This window comes from Poecilia reticulata, linkage group LG7, assembly GCF_000633615.1.
Source record: "Poecilia reticulata strain Guanapo linkage group LG7, Guppy_female_1.0+MT, whole genome shotgun sequence".
Classification (NCBI taxonomy): Eukaryota; Metazoa; Chordata; class Actinopteri; order Cyprinodontiformes; family Poeciliidae; genus Poecilia; species Poecilia reticulata.
In genome coordinates, this window is record NC_024337.1 from 18,981,124 (window position 1) to 19,000,511 (window position 19,388).

General features: G+C 39.4%; 1 protein-coding gene and 1 pseudogene across 1 annotated transcript; both read right to left on the reverse strand.

Moving 5' to 3' along the window:
- LOC103467946 (2-epi-5-epi-valiolone synthase-like) overlaps positions 1 to 816 on the reverse strand; it is a 6,477-nt pseudogene extending 5,661 nt beyond the window's left edge.
- A 1,511-nt stretch (positions 817 to 2,327) lies between these two features.
- Positions 2,328 to 17,966, reverse strand: LOC103467660 (forkhead box protein P1-B-like). Its single transcript, XM_017306000.1, has 16 exons — positions 17,849 to 17,966; positions 15,242 to 15,382; positions 8,841 to 8,978; positions 8,664 to 8,753; positions 8,370 to 8,490; positions 7,805 to 7,907; positions 7,604 to 7,711; positions 7,403 to 7,490; positions 7,004 to 7,081; positions 6,697 to 6,892; positions 5,960 to 6,036; positions 5,730 to 5,831; positions 5,087 to 5,214; positions 3,528 to 3,582; positions 3,257 to 3,423; positions 2,328 to 3,168 (listed from the first exon to the last, which is right to left on the reverse strand). Exons 2-16 carry the CDS (start codon positions 15,365 to 15,367, stop codon positions 3,006 to 3,008), a joined length of 1,740 nt encoding a protein of 579 aa, XP_017161489.1. The 5' UTR covers positions 15,368 to 15,382; positions 17,849 to 17,966; the 3' UTR covers positions 2,328 to 3,005.
- Positions 17,967 to 19,388: the final 1,422 nt, after the last annotated feature.

Here is a 19,388-nt window from a genome sequence, read left to right on the forward strand (position 1 = left end):
CTTTGTAATATGCTCATCATACATCGATATCAGAATATTCCATTCCTATTCTATTGTTATAGCCACTATGCATATTTAAATATGCTGAACTATGTATTAAAAACATACTTAAAAAATACAATTGTTTATAAATGTAGGTTTGATAGATGTTTGAATATGGTTTCCAGTAACAAAAAGGCGTGTTATGATCGATTAAATGAGCTGATATGTCATTGTGCTGCTAAACACATAACGCTGAGTGGAGTGGAGTACCGCTCCAAGATGGCCGCCCTAAATCTCGTCAGCGACAATAGGCGAGAGCCGTCCATGAGGCATCTACTCTTATATTATGTCTATGGTTGACACCCTAACATACGGCGTCCTTCGTCGGTAGAGCGACGCCGCCAGACCAACCACGTCAAAACAGACTCCGCCTCCCAGCGCGATGATTAGCTCCGAACGTATGTCAATCCCAAACTGGTGAACTTCCTCCAGGATCTTGGTCACTAACTCCATGTTCTTATTCTCCTCAGTGGTGGGCACAGGAAGAATCTTGTACATGACTCCTTTGGCATAAAAGTATTGAGAAATCTTAGAGCCGTACAATTCATGTACAGTTTTATCAATGACAACAAATCGTTTCACAGGTGTGGAGTTACTCGTGGTGCCTTTAAGTTCTTGGTGTTCTGTGTGTCCCCAGAGCAAAGTGTCATTCCGGCGATCCAGCAGGTCTTTACACTGAATGACTCTGTAGGTGAAAACAATGGGGCTCACCACCGTCCAGGAAACTCCTTGGTCCGATTTGTTCTCAATCTGAACATTTGGTGTTGCGTGAATTCATGTTTCCAGAGTCGTTACCCTCCATGTGTACCCGCTTTGCTTCAAAAGTACAGTAACCTCCCCACTTAGCGCTCCAGCCATCTGCACAGGCGTGTGTTACAGCACATGTTCTCTGTGCTCAGGGTTTATTAAGACTTCATTACAAGCATGTGAACTTATAGGAGGGGAGATACTGAATTAAAAAAATGTTTGAATGAATGAGCTTTCCCATCCACAGTTGTTCTGTTGCTGCCTTTGTGGTTGAATAAGTGAGTGTATTGGGTATAAATGGACTTGCATCCTTCCTACTACATTCTGTTTAAATATATTGTTGTGTGTATTTTTACTGGAATCTTGGAAGAAGATGAAAACTAACTTTGGGCTGTATGCAACAGTGTATTTACAGGTCGTATAATGTTAATCAGGCATCTGCAAATTCTGCTGCTGGAGTCCTGACCGATAGGAAAATGGATGAAGTGGTTTCTTGTTTGTCACTTTTTAAAAATCTACTGGTCTCTAAAGCAGTACACGGTCTTCCACCAAAATGAATTTCCGTAAAGGTTGTCAAGTATGAACCGTGTAAATGTGTTAGGTTTCCAAAGACCTGCTTACTTGTGGTTATCTGGACCAGAAGGGAACAAGCAGAGGCAGCATTTAGTTTTCGATGCCCCTCATCTCTGGAACAAACTATCTGAAAACTGTTGGTTCTTGTAAATCAGGACAGAAAGCATTTTTAATACATAATTTAGCATAAACAGAGTCTATTTGCCACTGTTTACACTGACTTTAACTAACTGCTTAACTGTGTTATTGTCTTTTGTAAAAGATCTTTGATCTCAATGAGTTTTACCTTGGTTAAATGAAGGTTGATTGAATTTTTCTGTGTTTACTGCAAATTTTGATTACAAAATCTGAACTTTTTGAAACATTTGTTTCTTTTATGCCAGGCCTTCGTGCAGATGCTTTGTTATTATATTTTTCTTTCCTTTGATGTCCTGTGAGGCATTTTTGATTGCCTTGTGTATGAATGGTCCAACATGGTTCAGTCACTGTTTTAAACAAGTAAATCTGAATAAATAACTTCATCCTCTCTGCTTTTCTTTCCCGTATGAAGAAATCTAAACTCTGTGCTTCTGTTTTTTWAAAAAAATCTTTCCTTAAATCTCCATCCAGCTGCACCAGATGCTAATTCTGAACCTGGTTCTGTTGCAGTTTTCTTTTTAAGAGCTACTCAACTCAATGGAACAAGCTGGACAATTTTATTTATTTTTTTTCATTTTGTATTTGATCGACAGAATCACACATAATTCAATTTAAGTGTAATCTCACCATCTAAAAACAATTTTAATTCATCAATCAAATAGGAGTCCATATAATATCTGAATTAGACATGTTCACTTTGATATGCTCTCTAAAAATAATCTTAGTATATGTTATAATCTAAATGAGTTTAATAGATTTAATAAACTGTTAACATTCCCAAGAACAACAACCTGGGAATAAATTACAAAAATCACACAGACACATAATTTCACATAGATCATGAGCAATTTAATATACATAGAGATGCATTGGTTTACAATAATGATAAAATCTGTTTTATAATGTAATGTTCATGAAAGGGTGAAAAACTTAAATATAAAGAAGCAGTGTATTCTTTAGATCAGCTGGATCGATTATACCTTGAATACAAACAGATCATGTTGGCAGTGAACATTTTCATTTTATAGCAACATTTTTCTTAAGTCCTCTACAAATCTTCATATATAATGATTACTAAAAATAAAATCAGGTAGTGTGGCCCCGTCACAGCACAAAGCTGCAATTAAAACAAGGGAACGTTTATTGTTAAGTGCTAACTATCTGTGTTCCCTTTCCTTTGGCTTCTCTCATTATGGTCTTTTTTTTCTTATTGTGAAGAGATAAACTGTATAAAATGAGAAAAATCACAAACAGTTTCACAAACGTCTTATTGTGATCTCAATCACCTGTACAAAAACAGCTGAGAGCTAGATTACCAAACAAAAACTAATCCTCCAAATTTTTTTATAATAATAACAATAATAAAAAAAAGAAAAAAAGAAGGAAAACAAAACTCTAAAGGACAGAGTGTTTGGTTACACAGATGAAGCTGCTGCTTTCTGGAATGCCACTTCACACATGTTGTGAGTGATTTGGCGTCGCCGTGGAGAAGCTGGACCTAATCGTCAGAGAGAAGGCACGCGGTCGAAAAGAAGCTCGGTCCTCTCCGGGCTGCCGTTGATTTCCTCCTGGAGCATTTCGGGGCTGTGGCCGTGCTCGTCCATGCTCTCCGGAGACTCGTAGGGATAGTTTTCGCTGATCTCCTCGTCCTCCTGCTCTTCTTTAATACTGAGGAGAGGACGCGCGCTGTCAGAACTGACGCTTCAAACCAGCGGGGAGGAGCGCGCCGGAGAAGGTGGGGAAAGGGAAAACTTACAAAGCCTGAGGAGGGGACTGCGTTGTGCTGCTGTCGCTTTGGTAGCCACATCCGTTAGCCAGCGCTCCGTTCATCTGCTCCTGGAGAACGTGAGGCAGCGAGTGCAGCGCGATGCTGCCTATCGAGGCCGGGTTGTACAGGGAGCTGTTTCCATCTAGACCAACATTCTGAGAGGGGGTGGGGGGAAGTGGCATTAAGTGTCTCAAACGTGCCAACTTTTAGCTTCGTCTTCATCTTTCCCAATACTAAGCTTTTAAAATGGATCTCTCACCTGAAGAGCAGACCCGGGCAAGCTCTGGCGACTTTGAGAGTTCTTCAGCAGAGATCTATTGGCAAAAGAAGTTATATGTTAATTAGTTGCAGCCAAATAGGAAAATGTTACAGCAACATCTAGATTCAATGGAACCCCCCTGGAAAAAGTGCAAAACGCTTTAAAGTAAACACATTTTCATTTGAGTAGTAACATTTTAAACTAAAGATTTTATCTTTAATCTAAACTGAATTTCTTTGAAAAGTGAAAAAAATTTCTGTGCTTAAAAATTATGAGTTTTTTTTTACAGAATGACCATTAGCACACTTAGTAGCATCCTAAACAACTTTACAGGAGTGTTCAAGAAATTTTAATTAGTATTCCCACAAATTCTGTTTCTGCCACTCAAAATGGGAAAGACGACATAACCTGCCATCCTAGTAAAGCAGATGCATATTGAGCCTCTTTAGGTAAAAATTAGCTACAAAAATATCTACATTTCATATGTACAGACAAAGCAATGATTAAATGGAAAGAGAATAAATGTACTTTTGCCTCACTGTAAATTTGAGAAATATCTGAAATCCTTTATTTGAGCACATTGAGTCAGTGAGAGRAAAGTGACAGAGAATATGTGCCATTTCATTAAGGGAGGTCAATGTTGACCCTCATGCTCAGGAAATGGCTAAAAGAACGTAGATGTTTCTGAGATTCTTCAAAAAACTGAAATTTCTTACATTTTTCACACGTTTATGAAACACCAACTAGGCTTTAAATGTAATCACATTAAAACCTAAAATATCTCAAGCTCTGGATTTTTCAAGCAGTGAGTAAAGAGCTAATAATAATATTTTGGCATATTAGGTTTTAGTTGAGACATTTTTCTTCCTGTAATTTCCCAAACAAAAAACCTGACAAAAATCAAAAGAAAAACTTTTTAAAAAATCACTTTAGTAGTCAATTCCCTTTCCTTTTGAATTTCAAATGTGGGCAAAGGATATATAAATAGCACTTATGCTTTTTTTGATAATCCAATTTCTAATGTGACGCACAACACACTAAAAGAAAAAAACAAACAAAAAAAAGCATAAAATCTTAGTTTATTACAAGGATCAAAGTTTTTTTTTAAGTCTACATTTATGTCTTTGTGAATCCTAGATCAGACTGCCTGTCTCTTCCCACCGTAAGTTCAATGATTTATTTGGCTGAAGTCATCAGCTAAAGTACAGAAAGGGCGCCGGACCCTTTCTGTACCGGCGCCTACTCGATTTAAATCAAATATACTGTAAATCTTTCACCTTCACTGAGCTGTTTACGGTGTTGCTGTTGTCATATTTTATTTAAAGATGTCGAGATGCCCTTCGGCGTCCTTAATTTTGCTGCACAAACACAACAAATATACGCGATGTTAGAAAAGCAAACCCGCGCGGCTTCTTAGCTTCAACGCTTGCTTACAGTAAATATGGCGGGCACTCGTGAGGCAGAGTGACAAGGTCAAGTTCTTTGATGTCGGCCACCTGACTTCTAGTGAGATGGGAAAGCACACGGCGTCCCGGTCTTCCTGTCGACAGTGTACATACCCGTTCCCAGCAGCCTTCTGAGGCCGCCGTCGGTGGAACTCGATCTCGTCTACCGTCCACACGGCTCCCTTCACGTTCTCCAGGCGCACAAAGCATTTATGCAGACTGAGGTTGTGTCTGACAGCATTCTGGAAGATTCAAGAAACGCGTTGCGCCGTTACACAAATGTCATGCAAACGACCATTAAATGTAAATAAGGTGCGAGTGATATGGACTTTAAAGTTTTATCCCAATATTTAGTGGTAATATTGACCCTGTGCCACATCGATTGTAGCCCCACAAACACAAATACTGCTCTTGAACAACATTCCTATTTCTAACACGGTTCTTTACTTTGATTAGTATCACCAAAATGCACACGGTAGCAACATTTCATCATATTTTAAAATGTACTTATACTTTTTGATACACCTCTACTGAACAGTGGAGAAAAACGTAGTAAAACTAACAATCCCAACAATACGGATAGTTTTAAGAGCTTTTAAATATCATTAACTAAATTTTTTTGTGACATTGATGAATTAAAATCTTAAAAATTACAAATTTATAGTGATAAATGAAAGGCGATGCAATAAATGCCCACCAGTAATTTAAATACAATGAGATGTTTTATGTTCTTATCTTTAAAATGTGTTATGGATACCTTCCAAGTAGCTGCATTGCGCCTGAAATATGCAAAGTTCCTGGTGAACCAGTTGTAGATTTCGTTTAACGTCAGCTGATTGCGAGGCGATTCAAATATGGCCTGAAACAGATAAACAGGGAGTCAGAGTTGCTGCTTATACAGAGACCGAGTTATGGAGCTACGCAAAAGAAAACTGAAAAAACTAAATATTGAAGAGTTATATAGCACACACAGTCAGGACGTGTTACCTGTCTTATGAGGGACGCGTATGTAAATGGAGGTCTAACTTCTGTGCTCAGGTAGAACTCTTTATTATCAATTATATCTGTAAACAAAAAGCATAAAAAAGATGTTTGTGAACTTAATATAAGAAAAAGGTGCAACAAATAGAAACAGTTCTTTCAAGTAAGATATTTAAAATGCCATGCAACGTATCCGTACCCATTGTGGTTGTGTAAATATTGTCATGTTACAACCATAAACTTCAGAGTAATTTATTGAGATTTTACGTGACAAACGTGGCAAAGCAGCACATAATTATAAAGTGGAATAAAAGGAGTATAACGTTTAGATTTTTTTCTTACAAATACAAGACTATTCTACGTTCACATTTTTTTTACCAATTCCGCTGCATGAATTCATTTCAAGTTTTACCACAGATCTCTAACACAATTTGGGCCCAAACTTTCAAACACGGGAAAATGCTTTGATCTAAACCGTTAAAAGTTATTTTAAGTTTATTTCAAGTCGACATCTTGTTGGTACCATTAGATTTTAAGAAAGGGGAATTAAATAGAAATGCACATCACAGTTTTCAGGTCTTCATTTACAAAAAGCGTCACGATTATGCACTACTTATTGTGTCTCGAGTGTCCCGGTAAAACACAATGAAGTTCAATATGGTTGTAACGTCGCAGAGGTCAACGGGTATCAGAGTTTTGCAAAGCGCTGTAAATCCTGCAGATACTCCTGATGTGTTCGGTACCTTGGCTCACAGAGCGGCTGTATCGCCTCCGTACGGGAGTGCTGGTGAACAAGCTGTTGGGGGTGAGGACTGACGGCGAGTCAGAGAGCGGTGTGAGGGGCGTGGAGGGGGCGGTGGCACTCTGAGAAAGACTCATGGGAGGATGGGCTTTAGGCAACGTCACCGGGGTGAAAGACACGTTAGACACCAGATTCACCTGCGCGCACACACACACACACAGAAAAAAAAAACCCACAAAAAAATGTGTTATCTACAAGCCAAGCCGAAGATGATTGGAAAAAGAGTAAATGGTTAAATGAGAACTAACGGGCTGAGCTGCAGGTTTGGGTTCAGACGATTTGAGATGAGCCATCATAGCTTGCAGTCGCTCCTTGTCTTTCTTCAGCTGTGTTAGATGGAGGACCGAAATAGAGCGTGAGGTTGGTGAATTCACAGTTTTAGTTACATGGCGTTCAATGTGTCATCCTGAGCGCTGTAATTATCCAAACACAACACCTCTGCTTCCAGGGAGGGTGCAACAAACACAGCAGAACTACAAATACAGTACACCCACATTTACTTTGACAGAGCTGTCTTCTCACGACAACTCACCAGCGACATTTTAGTTTTATGAAAGTATAACACGCAAAGATAATTCTGGTAAACCGAAAATGATTCACAATTTATTTATTTTTTTGTTGGAGAAAGAAACCAGCGCTCTCCGTACCTGCAGCTCCAGCTGTTGAACAACCTGCATCTGCACACGGCACTGCGCCGTACTCTTGTCGTCAAGTGTGTGGTCGCTGTTCAAATGTCTAGACGTAAACAAATATGTTTAAATGTTAATTAGTCAGAGGACGCTGACCAACTGTAAAGTTGGGCAACGAGAAGGAGATTTAAGACATTAAATGTTCTTATATGTACTCACTTCATGAATGCCTTAAAGTCTCCAAAAACAGTCTCACAGCCTGGCCATTTGCACATGCCGTTTCCGTACAGAGGATGGCTGTTCTGGGGGCTTTCCTCCTGTGACCCACTGCACAAAACGGAACGTCAGCCATCAATGGAACCTCCCAAGAATACATACAAGCATGTGCAACCAGACACAGAACGCCAGTAAACTGCAAACCTTTCTTTCCTCTTCAGCAGGGCGTGGTGACCGTTGGTGGTCGACTGGCTGGAAGACTCTCGGATATCTCCACCGGGAGAGAGGACGCTGCCGTTTTCACACCCTGAAGAGTCACAAGTAGACAGAGTGTTTCCTTAGAGATATACGCAGCTACAACACAAGTCATGTGAGTGAAGCTCAGATGAAGATCTGCTCCACACCAGGCGCCATGACATCAGAGGTGTTGTTAGAAGTTTATTGGTTTGATCAATGGCTCTAACATGCAGAGCAGTCGAACCTGGAGGCGCTCCAACCATTTCAACTCAAAATATGTTCATGAAGCAGGTTTATACACACCGTTTCTATTTTCATTTGTGTCTAAGAAGACAGCTTCAGAAACCCAAACAATTACAAACATTTAGCTGCTTCCTTAGCAAAATCTAACCCGTGCAGACCCTCAAAAAGGTTCTAGTTCTTTGAAACGGAACTTGATTGGATTCCTCCACAGGAAGTTTCTTTTTAAATGTAACTTCCTCCATAGTGTGAGTAAAGAAGGGAGGATGTGGGGCCGTGCGATGCATCATACCTGGAGCTACAGTGGGGGTGCTGGGGAGCACAGACAGCAGGCCTTGCCTCTGCAGGTTGAGGAGATGCTGCTGCTGCACCTGAAGCAGCTGCTGCTGGATGGCGATCTGCTGGGCTGTAAGCTGCGACAGACGATCAGGGATTAAACTTTCCACAAATATTCTCTGTTGGGCTAAGAAACAGGAGCTTTCTGGACTTTGTATTTACACAACATTCAGTGTTCTGTTAATAACCACAAGTCAAAGCAGTCCCATTTAATTACTTCCCTGACGTACTGAGTAGTTCTGCAAGTTACCTCTTGAGTARCTATCCCGGCGTTCTTCTGTTGCAACAGCTGCATATTTATCTGCTCTTGCTGATTCTTGAAGACCTCCTGGATTTGTTGCTGCAGACATATTAATAGCATTGGAGTGACGCGGGCATGGGGCCTGTGTTAAATGTGCCGTACGAAACGAGCTGGTCGTGCCGTCACCTGGTGTAACATGAGCGCCTTCTGCTGCTGGACCAGCACCTGGATCTGCTGAGGACTGAGGACGGGCGGCTGCGGCGCCTGCTGCAGCGGCTGCGGGGCTTCGGCGGGCGGGGTCATCATCGACAACGACGCTGGAACCTTCGTCGTCAAAGGAGAAAAGATCAGACTGGTCAAAGTCTTTCCCAGAAATGCAGGGAGAGGAGTCATTAATTGTTTCTGAGAAGGAAAAAGGGTTGGAGCCTTTAAAAGGGACATATGCCTGTTTATCTTTACTAGGTTCCACAAACTCAAATTCAAGATGTTTTAAGACCATTATGAATTAAATTTAAGCCCTATATCACAACAAAAATGTAACAAAGAGATGCAATAGTTTGTTTTTATTGATTTTTTTTCAGGGGATCAATTTCTGGGGAAATTTCGGTGTTCTTTTTGTGGTTCTCTTGGCCACGGCTTTGTGCTTCCACATGACAACCCTCATAGTGTCAAACGTTTTCGAAGAATGTGTGTAGTCTCCATCAGGTTACATACAAGCCAGTGCCAAAGACAAATGTTCTCCAGTCAACTGCCAATAAATTTTACACACACCCATCATAGACGCAAACAAAAAAAAAACTACTGGCTTTTTTTTTTTTTGCGAATGTCATCCAGCCGATAAATATATAGATGCAAAAAAGCCAGCTAGCGAGTATTAGCAGCAAGCATTCAGCTTGTTCCTGGTAGGCTTAATCGCCTCAAGGCAAAGAATGCAGTGAGTGAAAACAAACGTCCCATAAGAAAAAACCTACATAGTCACGACAAAATGTAAAATCCATGACTATTTATGGCCTCAATTTTAGACTCATGAATTTAACACTTTTTAAGGATGCTCACTGCGAACCAGATATTCAGGTCCATCAAGTCAAGTCAGGAGGACAATACTTTTCTGGATGTCAGTTCAGTGAGCAGGGAATTTGTAGGCTTGGATTTTGCTTCAATTTCGTCCATAATCTGCTACAATGATTTACCTAAAGATCGGTCATTACCAACTAAAGCAGCATTAATCAGAAAGAATTTTATGGGCTCTTCTGTATGGTGGCCGACAGGTGCAAATGCGCAGCAACAGAGAAAACATGCAAACAAACAAAAAGAGACGCAAACAAATGAAATGCAGCAAACAAGAGATGACGCAAACAAAAAGCAAATAAAATGCAGCAAACAAAAAAGAGACGCAAACAAAAAGCAACAAACAAAAAGACGCAAATAAAATGCAGCAAGCAAAAAAGAGATGCAAACAAAAAGCAAATAAAATGCAGCAAACAAAAAAGAGACGCAAACAAAAAGCAATTGAAGCAAACAAAAAAAGAGGCAAACAAAAGGCAAATGAAATGCAGCAAACAAAAAAAGAGACGCAAACAAAAGTCCCTCCTGCTTTGCTCGACCAAAACAGCAGAAGATGCCTCAGCACTGCGGGATATTGTTGACTTAATATAATATCTGGCTTAATATCTGTGTTCCACCTTCACTCATAGGGGAGAACAAGCAGGAGTTTTTAAAACGATTTGCCGGGAGACATGGGTTCGCTCTCGGTGTACCGAACCTGGAGCTCCCGGCCAGCTGGCTGTTAATGCAGCGGGAGCAGACATTTCCGAAAACGTCGGAGCAATATTGGAAGTAGGTGATTTATTGATGAACCAAGCAGATATTTGAGATCTATACATCTACATTCTTGCCTAAAAACTTTTTGAAAAATCATTTTGTGTAATTTTAAGTGTAACACAACACAAATAATTTTGCCGCCATTACTGCTTTTCTGAACACCCGTTTTAAAGGATGCAGACCCTAAATTTGGACACAGCTGTTTTTGTTCGACTCCCTCTAGTGGTCTGGAGCACTTCCGTTTTCAGCACTTTTTGTTTGCATCTTTTCTGTTGTTTGCTGCATTTCATTTGTGGTTGTAGTCTTTTTTGTTTGCGTCTCTTTTTTTCTTTGCATCTCTTTTTGTTTTATTTGCTTTTTGTTTGCGTCTCTTTTTTTAGTTTGCTGCATTTCATTTGTTGGCGTCTCTTTTTTTGTTTGCATGTTTTCTCTGTTGCTGCGCATTTGCACCTGTCGGCCACCGTACTTCTGTGACTGTCAAACAGTTAAAAAAATCTTTCCAAGTCCATCAAATGCATCAAAACTAAGAGCTTCCTCCATTTTTGGTCAATGGATGCATGACTACCAGCACGTCCTTCGTATGAGTTCATTAAAATTCAGAAAACATTGAGAGAACTTAAAACAGGATAATTCTGAAATTACTTTTTTATTTTCTGTTGGATTAAAATTTCTGCCTCTACAAACAAACAAAAAACTCACATTTGTCCAATCCAAAACACGTTGACTCAATCAACATTGAAATCGGCTTGTCACACTTAAATGGCTAACTAGAAAATGTAAGTATATTTGGTTTATCAAAACATCTTTTCTATCAGCTGCTAGATAGCCGAGCTCGTTTTTCTGTGTATGCAGTTAAGAATGGTCATCTTGGATACCAATGGCTCTGATTTGTATAGTCTGTGTGTATAAAACAACCTGCAGGTTCCTGCAGTTCTCTTGTACTTGAACCGCAGCACATCAGACATTTCAATGGGAGAATATGTTAAAACACAAACCGCAGCACAACGCTGATTTTCAAATATCCTCGAGTTTTGCACCCATCCTCCTTATGCACTGTATAAACAAAACTGTGCATGCCTTAGAAGAGAGTGAAGTATAAAAATACAACTTTATCTTTGTTGCTGCTTTTATGGCTAAAAGGTTAAAAGATAAGAGACAGAGGACATCGAGTTCAGACCGAACACAAAGTAACATTCCTCACAGTGAGTCAACCAAATTGAACTAAAACTAAATTAAGACCAAACGGGACCCGCATTATTACGGGAGGTAATTGGTGAAATATAAGCAAAGCATAAACGAATAATGGCCTATTAACAGCATTACTCTCTAGGAATCATGTGTCATTATGGACAGTTTTGTAACTGGATTGTTTTTCCCCCTTGATCTAGTCATTATTTTAGCAATATTTTTGAATCAACCTCTTCATTGGAATTTTACTTTAATCTTTTTTTTTACTACATCAAAACAATTACTACAAGCTTAAGCATTTATTCCCTTTTCCTGCATACATTTTTTAAACTATTTCATTCTTGCACAAAATTAACTATATAAAAAGCATAAGAGTTCACTCAATTGAATTGATGCACCACTATATTTTTCTGCTTTTTTTTTTTTAGGGTTAAAACTGGATCAAAACTCTAAAATGTTAAACATTTACCAGGGCAACGGAGGACGGTATGATAACTATCCGTCCTGCACTAAACATCACAACACCAGTATCCCTGGTATTTTTCCTGATATTCTGGAGGGACTGGTTCTGTTACTTTTCAACACTACATTTGATAGGCGTAAGGAGACGTGTGCAGGATTTTCAGTCAAACCATGTTTTTGTGATGGAAATATGCAATGTATCTATGTCAGTGCATCCCTGAGCTCTTCACTTTTTCACCCAGAAAAGATGGAACATCAAATACAAACATAGTCTATCACACATTACAGTTGTGATGAGGAGCTGTCCGCACAAGCGATTAGGCTTGGATAATTACATTTCTAATTTTCAGCTATAAATCTCTTCTGGTTTGAACTCGTCTTTAAATTAGATGCAACGGATTTTGGTGTTTTTGGAAACCGGAGTGCTGCCCCTCCCACACTTGTTGCCGTCGACTGCTTGGGAAAAAAAAAAGGCTACAACACTTTCCCTCACTTTCCAGAAAGACAATTTTTATCTTAATTACATCTTAAAGCATTAGATCATGGAATACCTTTTTGTTTTAGTTTTAGCGTCGATTCGGTCAAATGTTGGTTTTTTTTCCCTAAATGTTATCATTCAGTAATAATCTCAAGCTCAAATCAGCTTATTTAAAAAAAAAATAAAAAAATCTACTGAACCATGTATAATTAAACGCAGCGCCACTCAGGAAAAATAAGCTGTTATTCTTGCCTAACCACCTGTTATTAAATTCTTTCTGTAATTCTCAGTTCAACTTTGCGACGTGACCCGAGTGGTTCTGACATTACTGCTAAAAACAGCAGCAGAAATACAAAAACAACCAAAACACAGGATGGCTCAGGGGAATTAGAACTCCAGCGAAAACAACAACAACATCAACAGCAGCCAGAACCCGAAAAACAACATCATCATCATCATCTTCTTCTTCTTCTTCTAGTCGGAGCAATTATCACCCCCACCCCTCAACCGTCCCCTTGCTGTCAGCTTCACAGCTCAGGAGTTGTTTATGGTAAACATAAACCGAGGAATCAAAATGGCACAGAGATATAAATAATGAATAAAAAAAGCACACAGAGCCTGTTTACGAAAACAGAACTTGAGATTCGTATTTTAATTAAGGTTTGAACCACAAACAAACATTCCTCTCCAAAGGCACAGTCTGTTTGGAGTCGGGTAAACAAACTGACAGAGAATTTCACACAGGCTTTGGGCTAACAATAACAGAGGACTGCCTCCTGGTTTGCCCTTTCTTATGAAACTGCGTGCTGCAGAATGGCCACTAAAGCAATGAAAGGAAAAAGAAAAAAGAAAAAAGGCAGGTCCATCCCACGGACAGAGCCAGTTGGCCCCCTCTATTTTTTTTTCTGTGGACACCATCAACACAACAACAGCCTTCGCCTAATCCCCGTTGCTATGGCAGCGTGCAAGTCCAAACATCTTCTGTTGTTGTTATTGTTGAAAGTCATACCACTGAGCAACTGAGTGTAAACACAGATCTGTTCCCGCAAGACTGGTCTTGTGAACTCTTTTGAGAAAAGACTGACAGCAGAGAGAAATGCTGAAAACATGCAGGGGGAAAAAAAACACAAACAAGCAAACAATAAGCTTCTCATTCCGGAACCGATACTTACTGATGTGCTGCGTTTAAAAATAAAAACAACAACAAAAAACAAAAACAAAAAAACAACACCTCTTATGCAAAAAATAAAAAATAAATAAGAGACAMTAAAGCAACTAATTACAGCAGTCTGGCTCTATATGCTAGAACACAACAAACCTGAGAGTCTCCATTGGAAGGTTTCTGAAACACTCCTCGGCAACTATGAAAATCTAACCCAGCTTTTCCACGTGACGCGAGCGTAAACAGACCTAACAATATAACACTGATCCCTCCACCCGGCAGGAGCCGAGCTCCCCCCTCCTCTTCTAAACCTCAGCCCCGCTCCACACACACACGCACACACCCCCGCACACGCACACACACACACACACACACACACACACACCCACTCCCCCAAAACCCATTCCCTGCACTCTCTTTCACCGTGAAGAAGCTGAGAAACCCAGACGAGAGAACAGACAGATTTAAAGACTCATTAAAGTTATCAAAGTGCGCGGGTACTGTGTAAAAAAAAAAACAAAAAAACAAATGAAACATAAAAACTGTGGTGCTTGGACATGGTTCAGATGAAACAAATCTATTCACGCGTTAGTGGGTGGGGGAAGCATCTGGATCTGCTGAAGTGGAGATAAATGTTTATCCATGTCTCCTTACACCTATCTAGTGTTACAAAGTAACAGAAACCCCTCGCTGCGGAATGATGTCATGAAAAATATCGAGGTCATCGTTTTCAGCTGCAACAACACGTTTGTTCTCTTTCTTTTCTCAGTCAAATGTCGTTCATTCGCCAGTCAGTCCGCCAGAGATCAGAATATCAGCTCCGATCAGCGACGGCTCCACACTGAAAAATCCAATTTGCTTTTCTTCCATTCATGAAAYTGAGAAACTCCCAGCACTCCTTACACATATATGCGCCTGTAACTAAAAGCATGTGGGCTCTGTTTGGGTGAGGTAAAGTCCAGATAATCTAACGCAAGCTACAAACAATTTATCTAAAGAAGAAAGAATGCAGAACCTTTTCTTTTTAATTCTAACATTTAAATTGGATGAAAACTGGAATCAGGAAGTCAGACCTTAAATAAATGTGGAAATCATACGAGCCAGGAAAAGACTGATCTGTGCATCTGTAGAAAACACCTTAAAGAAAAATATAATTCTTTTTGGAGGCTGAAGTGTTGGAAATTAAAAGAAAAGATCTGTGAAATATGTATTTTTTAAAAATAATTACACCAATTAATCAGCTGATTTGGAATTTGACTGTTTTTTTTTTTTTCCAGAATCGGCTCTGATCGACGATCGTCAGGTCGAAAACCACATGGGTTTTTCCCCCCCCCCCAATCCAAATGTATCAAAACTAAGAATGCATCAATAAGTAAAAATGATTTGAATCAGTGTCGGCCGGATCGACGCATCTCTAGTTGTTATTTGTAAAGCTGACTCTGACGGACTGAACGAACACCCGTGCGGACGACTGACCCCTGCGACCTCTGGAGGAGGAGTCTGGCTGCTCTTCACTCGACTCTCATTCTCAGAAGGATTTCTGCTTTCTCTGTGGATTGCTTGTATGGTGTGTCCTGCTGGATCTGACTGGGACTCATGCATCTGGACTTCACTGGCCTGCAAGAAAAGAAGAGAGAGAGAGACAAAAAAAGAAAGACGTGAAAGTCACTCGATGAAGCCGTCGAGGAATGACGGCAGGCTGAAAACATACGTGTTTGGCCGCCTTCAACGAGACAACTTCACACGGCGATAAGAAATTCATTCTTTAAGAAGAAATAAAGAAGAATCGGCAGCAGCTGAAATGAGCGTCACAGCATGGTGGGTACGCGAGTGAAAAGCACTAAAAGCTGAGAAGTTTGCTTCTGCGGCCCAACCCAGTAATACAAACACACTCTACCACTAGTCAGAGAGGAAGATGTTAAATCTATTTGTTGAATAACCAAGTGCTGCCATGACTACTGTAAACACAGGGGCCCTGGGTCCGTGTTTATGTGCAAACATATCTTCCTTCTGGAACAATTTACCATTAACCAGGTGGTGCGATAAACGGCCGTGGCAGGTAGCACAATGCACAAGTAGGCTTTTATGTATACAGCTTGGGAGTGTTTGAGTAAAAAGCTCAGCAGCATAAACAAAGGTAAATAAAGARGGCAAACAAAAAGCATAAGGAGGAGGAAAGCAGCGGAGAAATCCAGAGSCTAACATGCTTGAGAGCTCGACATTTTGAGATTAATCTTCGAATCAAATCAATCTCGTACGCACGACTGAGAGGCAACATTTAGAGAACATCAGATTAGACTGCGCTGCATGTACTGTGATAAACTWAAGGCCAAGAATCTASAATGAGTAAAAAGAAAAAATGAAAATCAAACAAATAAAAATAAGGTGAAAAATGATGACTAATCAGCAACAAGTTAAGTCTAGCTCTAGAGATGTGTCATCCATGCTCAAGACATAACTTAGACCTCTGAGCTTCCAGTAATGGCCAACTAAAGCTAAGATCTGTTGAAAACAGGCAGGGGCTGGTAACGTCTGCACTGTTTATTTTAGCTCCCGGGATCAGGATTAGTTTGGAAGACAAAGGGCAGAGTTTCCTGTAGAGTTTTTTAAAAGAAGGCTGGAGGGGAAAGCTGAGCATAAGGGCAAAACTGTAAACTTTTGTCAGCCACCTCGTTCTGAAAGTAATACAAACGTTATCTGGTTGTTCATCTGGTTAATCTTAGAAGAAGAAAAAAAAAAAGCACATCATATTTTTTTTTTCAAACAAAGTTGTAACTTTTCAAGGTATGAATTTTGTTTTTGCTTAAATGAAACACTTTAAGTTGTAATAAGGACGATTTTGAACACCAAAGCTAAAAAGAGCATGATTCTCAGATCTGAGCTGCGCCAAGAAATGGAGCAAACATTTTTAAATGATTTGTTGGTTGGCTTTGATCAGTGGTCAAATGCTCAAATACGGACAAAATCAGATTCCTCCCCCCCCCCCCCTCCAACCATATTCATTTAAGTGTTTTTCGACCTGAAAATGCTTTAACCAACAGCGTGTACTTCAATGCTAGTTTTTTTTAAAGTTCAGTGGAAATCTGATAAATCTTCTAAGGCATGTTCATTTGCATAAATGGAGCAATCTTGTAATTTCTTCACTTTCTAATAGATTGAGAACTATTATCTCAAGGAAGCCACCTGCAGCACATTCTCTCTCTCATACGTGCTCGAGTTGATACAGGAGTGAGAAAAAATGGAAATCGGTCAAAAACATACATTTGTAAGTGTGATAGATTTATTATGCTTTCTGAAAGCARTTCATTAAGCCACAATTAATTCTTCAGTCCAATCGTTTTTATTTATTTGTCAGTATTTGTAATGTGTGCTGTGCTCCTTATGTTCATTTTATATGTACTCTCACGCTTTTATAGGATATGGATCGCCAATTAAAAATTGAATTAAACAAACCTACCGTGAAAAAAAACAAACAAAACAAAAACAATTCAACACTCAATTACAGTTATAACACTGGAACAATTAAGTAATACCCAAAATGAACCAAACGTCACAGCTAACTGCGTTCTGGAGCTGAACTAAGTGCAGCCATTTCACTCGCAGCAACTCCCAACGAAGAACTTAAACTTATTAACGACCAATTGAAGATGTCACCTGAACCGTGTTATTGTAATGCTATCTTTAACTTGCCTTGAGGCGACGTGATCACATCCGATATCTGTTAACGCCAACCACCGCAGTTCTGGGTTTCCGTTTAAGATTGGAGCCATTAGCTTACATAAGCTAGATAACCAGATAAACCCTGATACTTGAGTCTAATAGGTCAACTATACAAAACAATCGAGCAACATACATGAGAGTCGGCTTCACAGTGACGCCGTTTTCAATCAACATCACGCGTGGCGTGCACGTTAACATCAGCTCTGACAAAAGCTATATTATGGGTCCTGACGTTAGCTCAAATGAAACGGTTCTCCCTCTCCTCTTCGCTGCGCCTCCGGGTGCTTTTCAAAATAAACCCATTGTTCACGCCTGTAATCGTTCAATATGAGGGAGTGAGCTGGTATAATGTCGTTTACTCACAGAAATGTGTGCGAGCGGACAGTCTTTGACGCTGGGTGGTGTCAGAAGAAGATCCCTCGATGCTCTCTGCCTTCCTCGGTAACGAGCTAGCCACAAGTTGCTAACGGGGGCGTGGTTTGGGTAAAAGTAAACAATGGTGACGTCATGTTAACACGAGGACTTCTAAATTTTTGACGCAAGTCACTGCAGAAAAAAATGTTTCTTCTTTAATAGTTTTTAATAAATAGATTTTAAAACATTTTAACACGACCAAACATTACCATGCAGTGTGTAAAATGTTAATTTGTTCATGAATAAATTGTTTCGAATATTTTTGAAGTAATAAAATAAGGAAAAATGAAATTTTCTAAAAAGCCTCTTTTTTTTTTTGAATAAACAAGCAAATAAATGAGTAACGTGAGTAAAAAAAAAGTAAAAATAGAAAACATGCTGATAGCTTGCATAGAAAATGCTAATAAGTTGTTAAGTTGGTTATGAATAAATATCTGAATTCACCAAAACAACGACAAAAACAACGTTAACAAATGCAGACATTTCATAAAACACAAGAACAAAGCAAAAACTAAATGACCTTTTAGAAAACAAAAACAGTTTTGAACATGTAAAACCAACACACGAGTGTAATAACAGACCCAAGCACGTGAATCACTGATGCTAATTGTTTTCTTCTGTTTGTTTTCCTTTATCAAGATCTTTTGTTAATGTGGTTTTGCATAAATTACTGTATCAATATGGCCTGGCATAGAGGTTACCTGTGGCACTGGTGAGGTAAGGTTGAATAAGGTGGCATTCAACTCATCTACATTGTTGAGTCTAGTCCTTAATTAATCTCTTGACAATAATGGTCAGCTTCTTTATGGTATTTTGGTCAGCTTGCCAGCCTAACCAAACAGAGTGAAGCCATAACCATTAAAGCAAATAATGGTTGTGTGAGAAGGTTTCAAGTCCTGCTGGAAAATGAACCAGCATCTCCACAAATCTTGTCAGAAAAGTGAACTAAATTTTTCTAGCAGACCACTGCACTAACTTTGAACTTGGAAAAAAAAAAAAAATAAAGAAAACAGCAATGGATCAACACGAGGTGATGAGGTCATACCTATATTACTGATTGTGGAAACTTCACATTGGACTTCATGCAACTTGGGTTCCTTTCTCTTCACTGATCCTCCATACTCTGCAACACTGATTTTCAAAGAAAGACAAAATTTACTTTCATTTTTGCACAACTGAGCAACAATGGAATCCTTTTTTTTCCTTCTTAGTCCTGATAAGATTCTTACGACTTTATCTCTGCATCAAGCTAACAAAACCAAGCAATTACAAGCAGTTATATGCCATGACCTTGACACATCTGTGTGTGGTAACGCCCCCAAACTCTCTAATGGGCTGTTTCACAATCCCCTGGATGCTTCACTAGTTATACTAGTTGTTTGTGAACTTTGTTCAACCATATTTTTTTTCTTCCACTAAATTTTCCATTAATACCTTTTGATACATAATGTGAACAACCAGCTTTTATTTTTTATTATTATTTTTTATT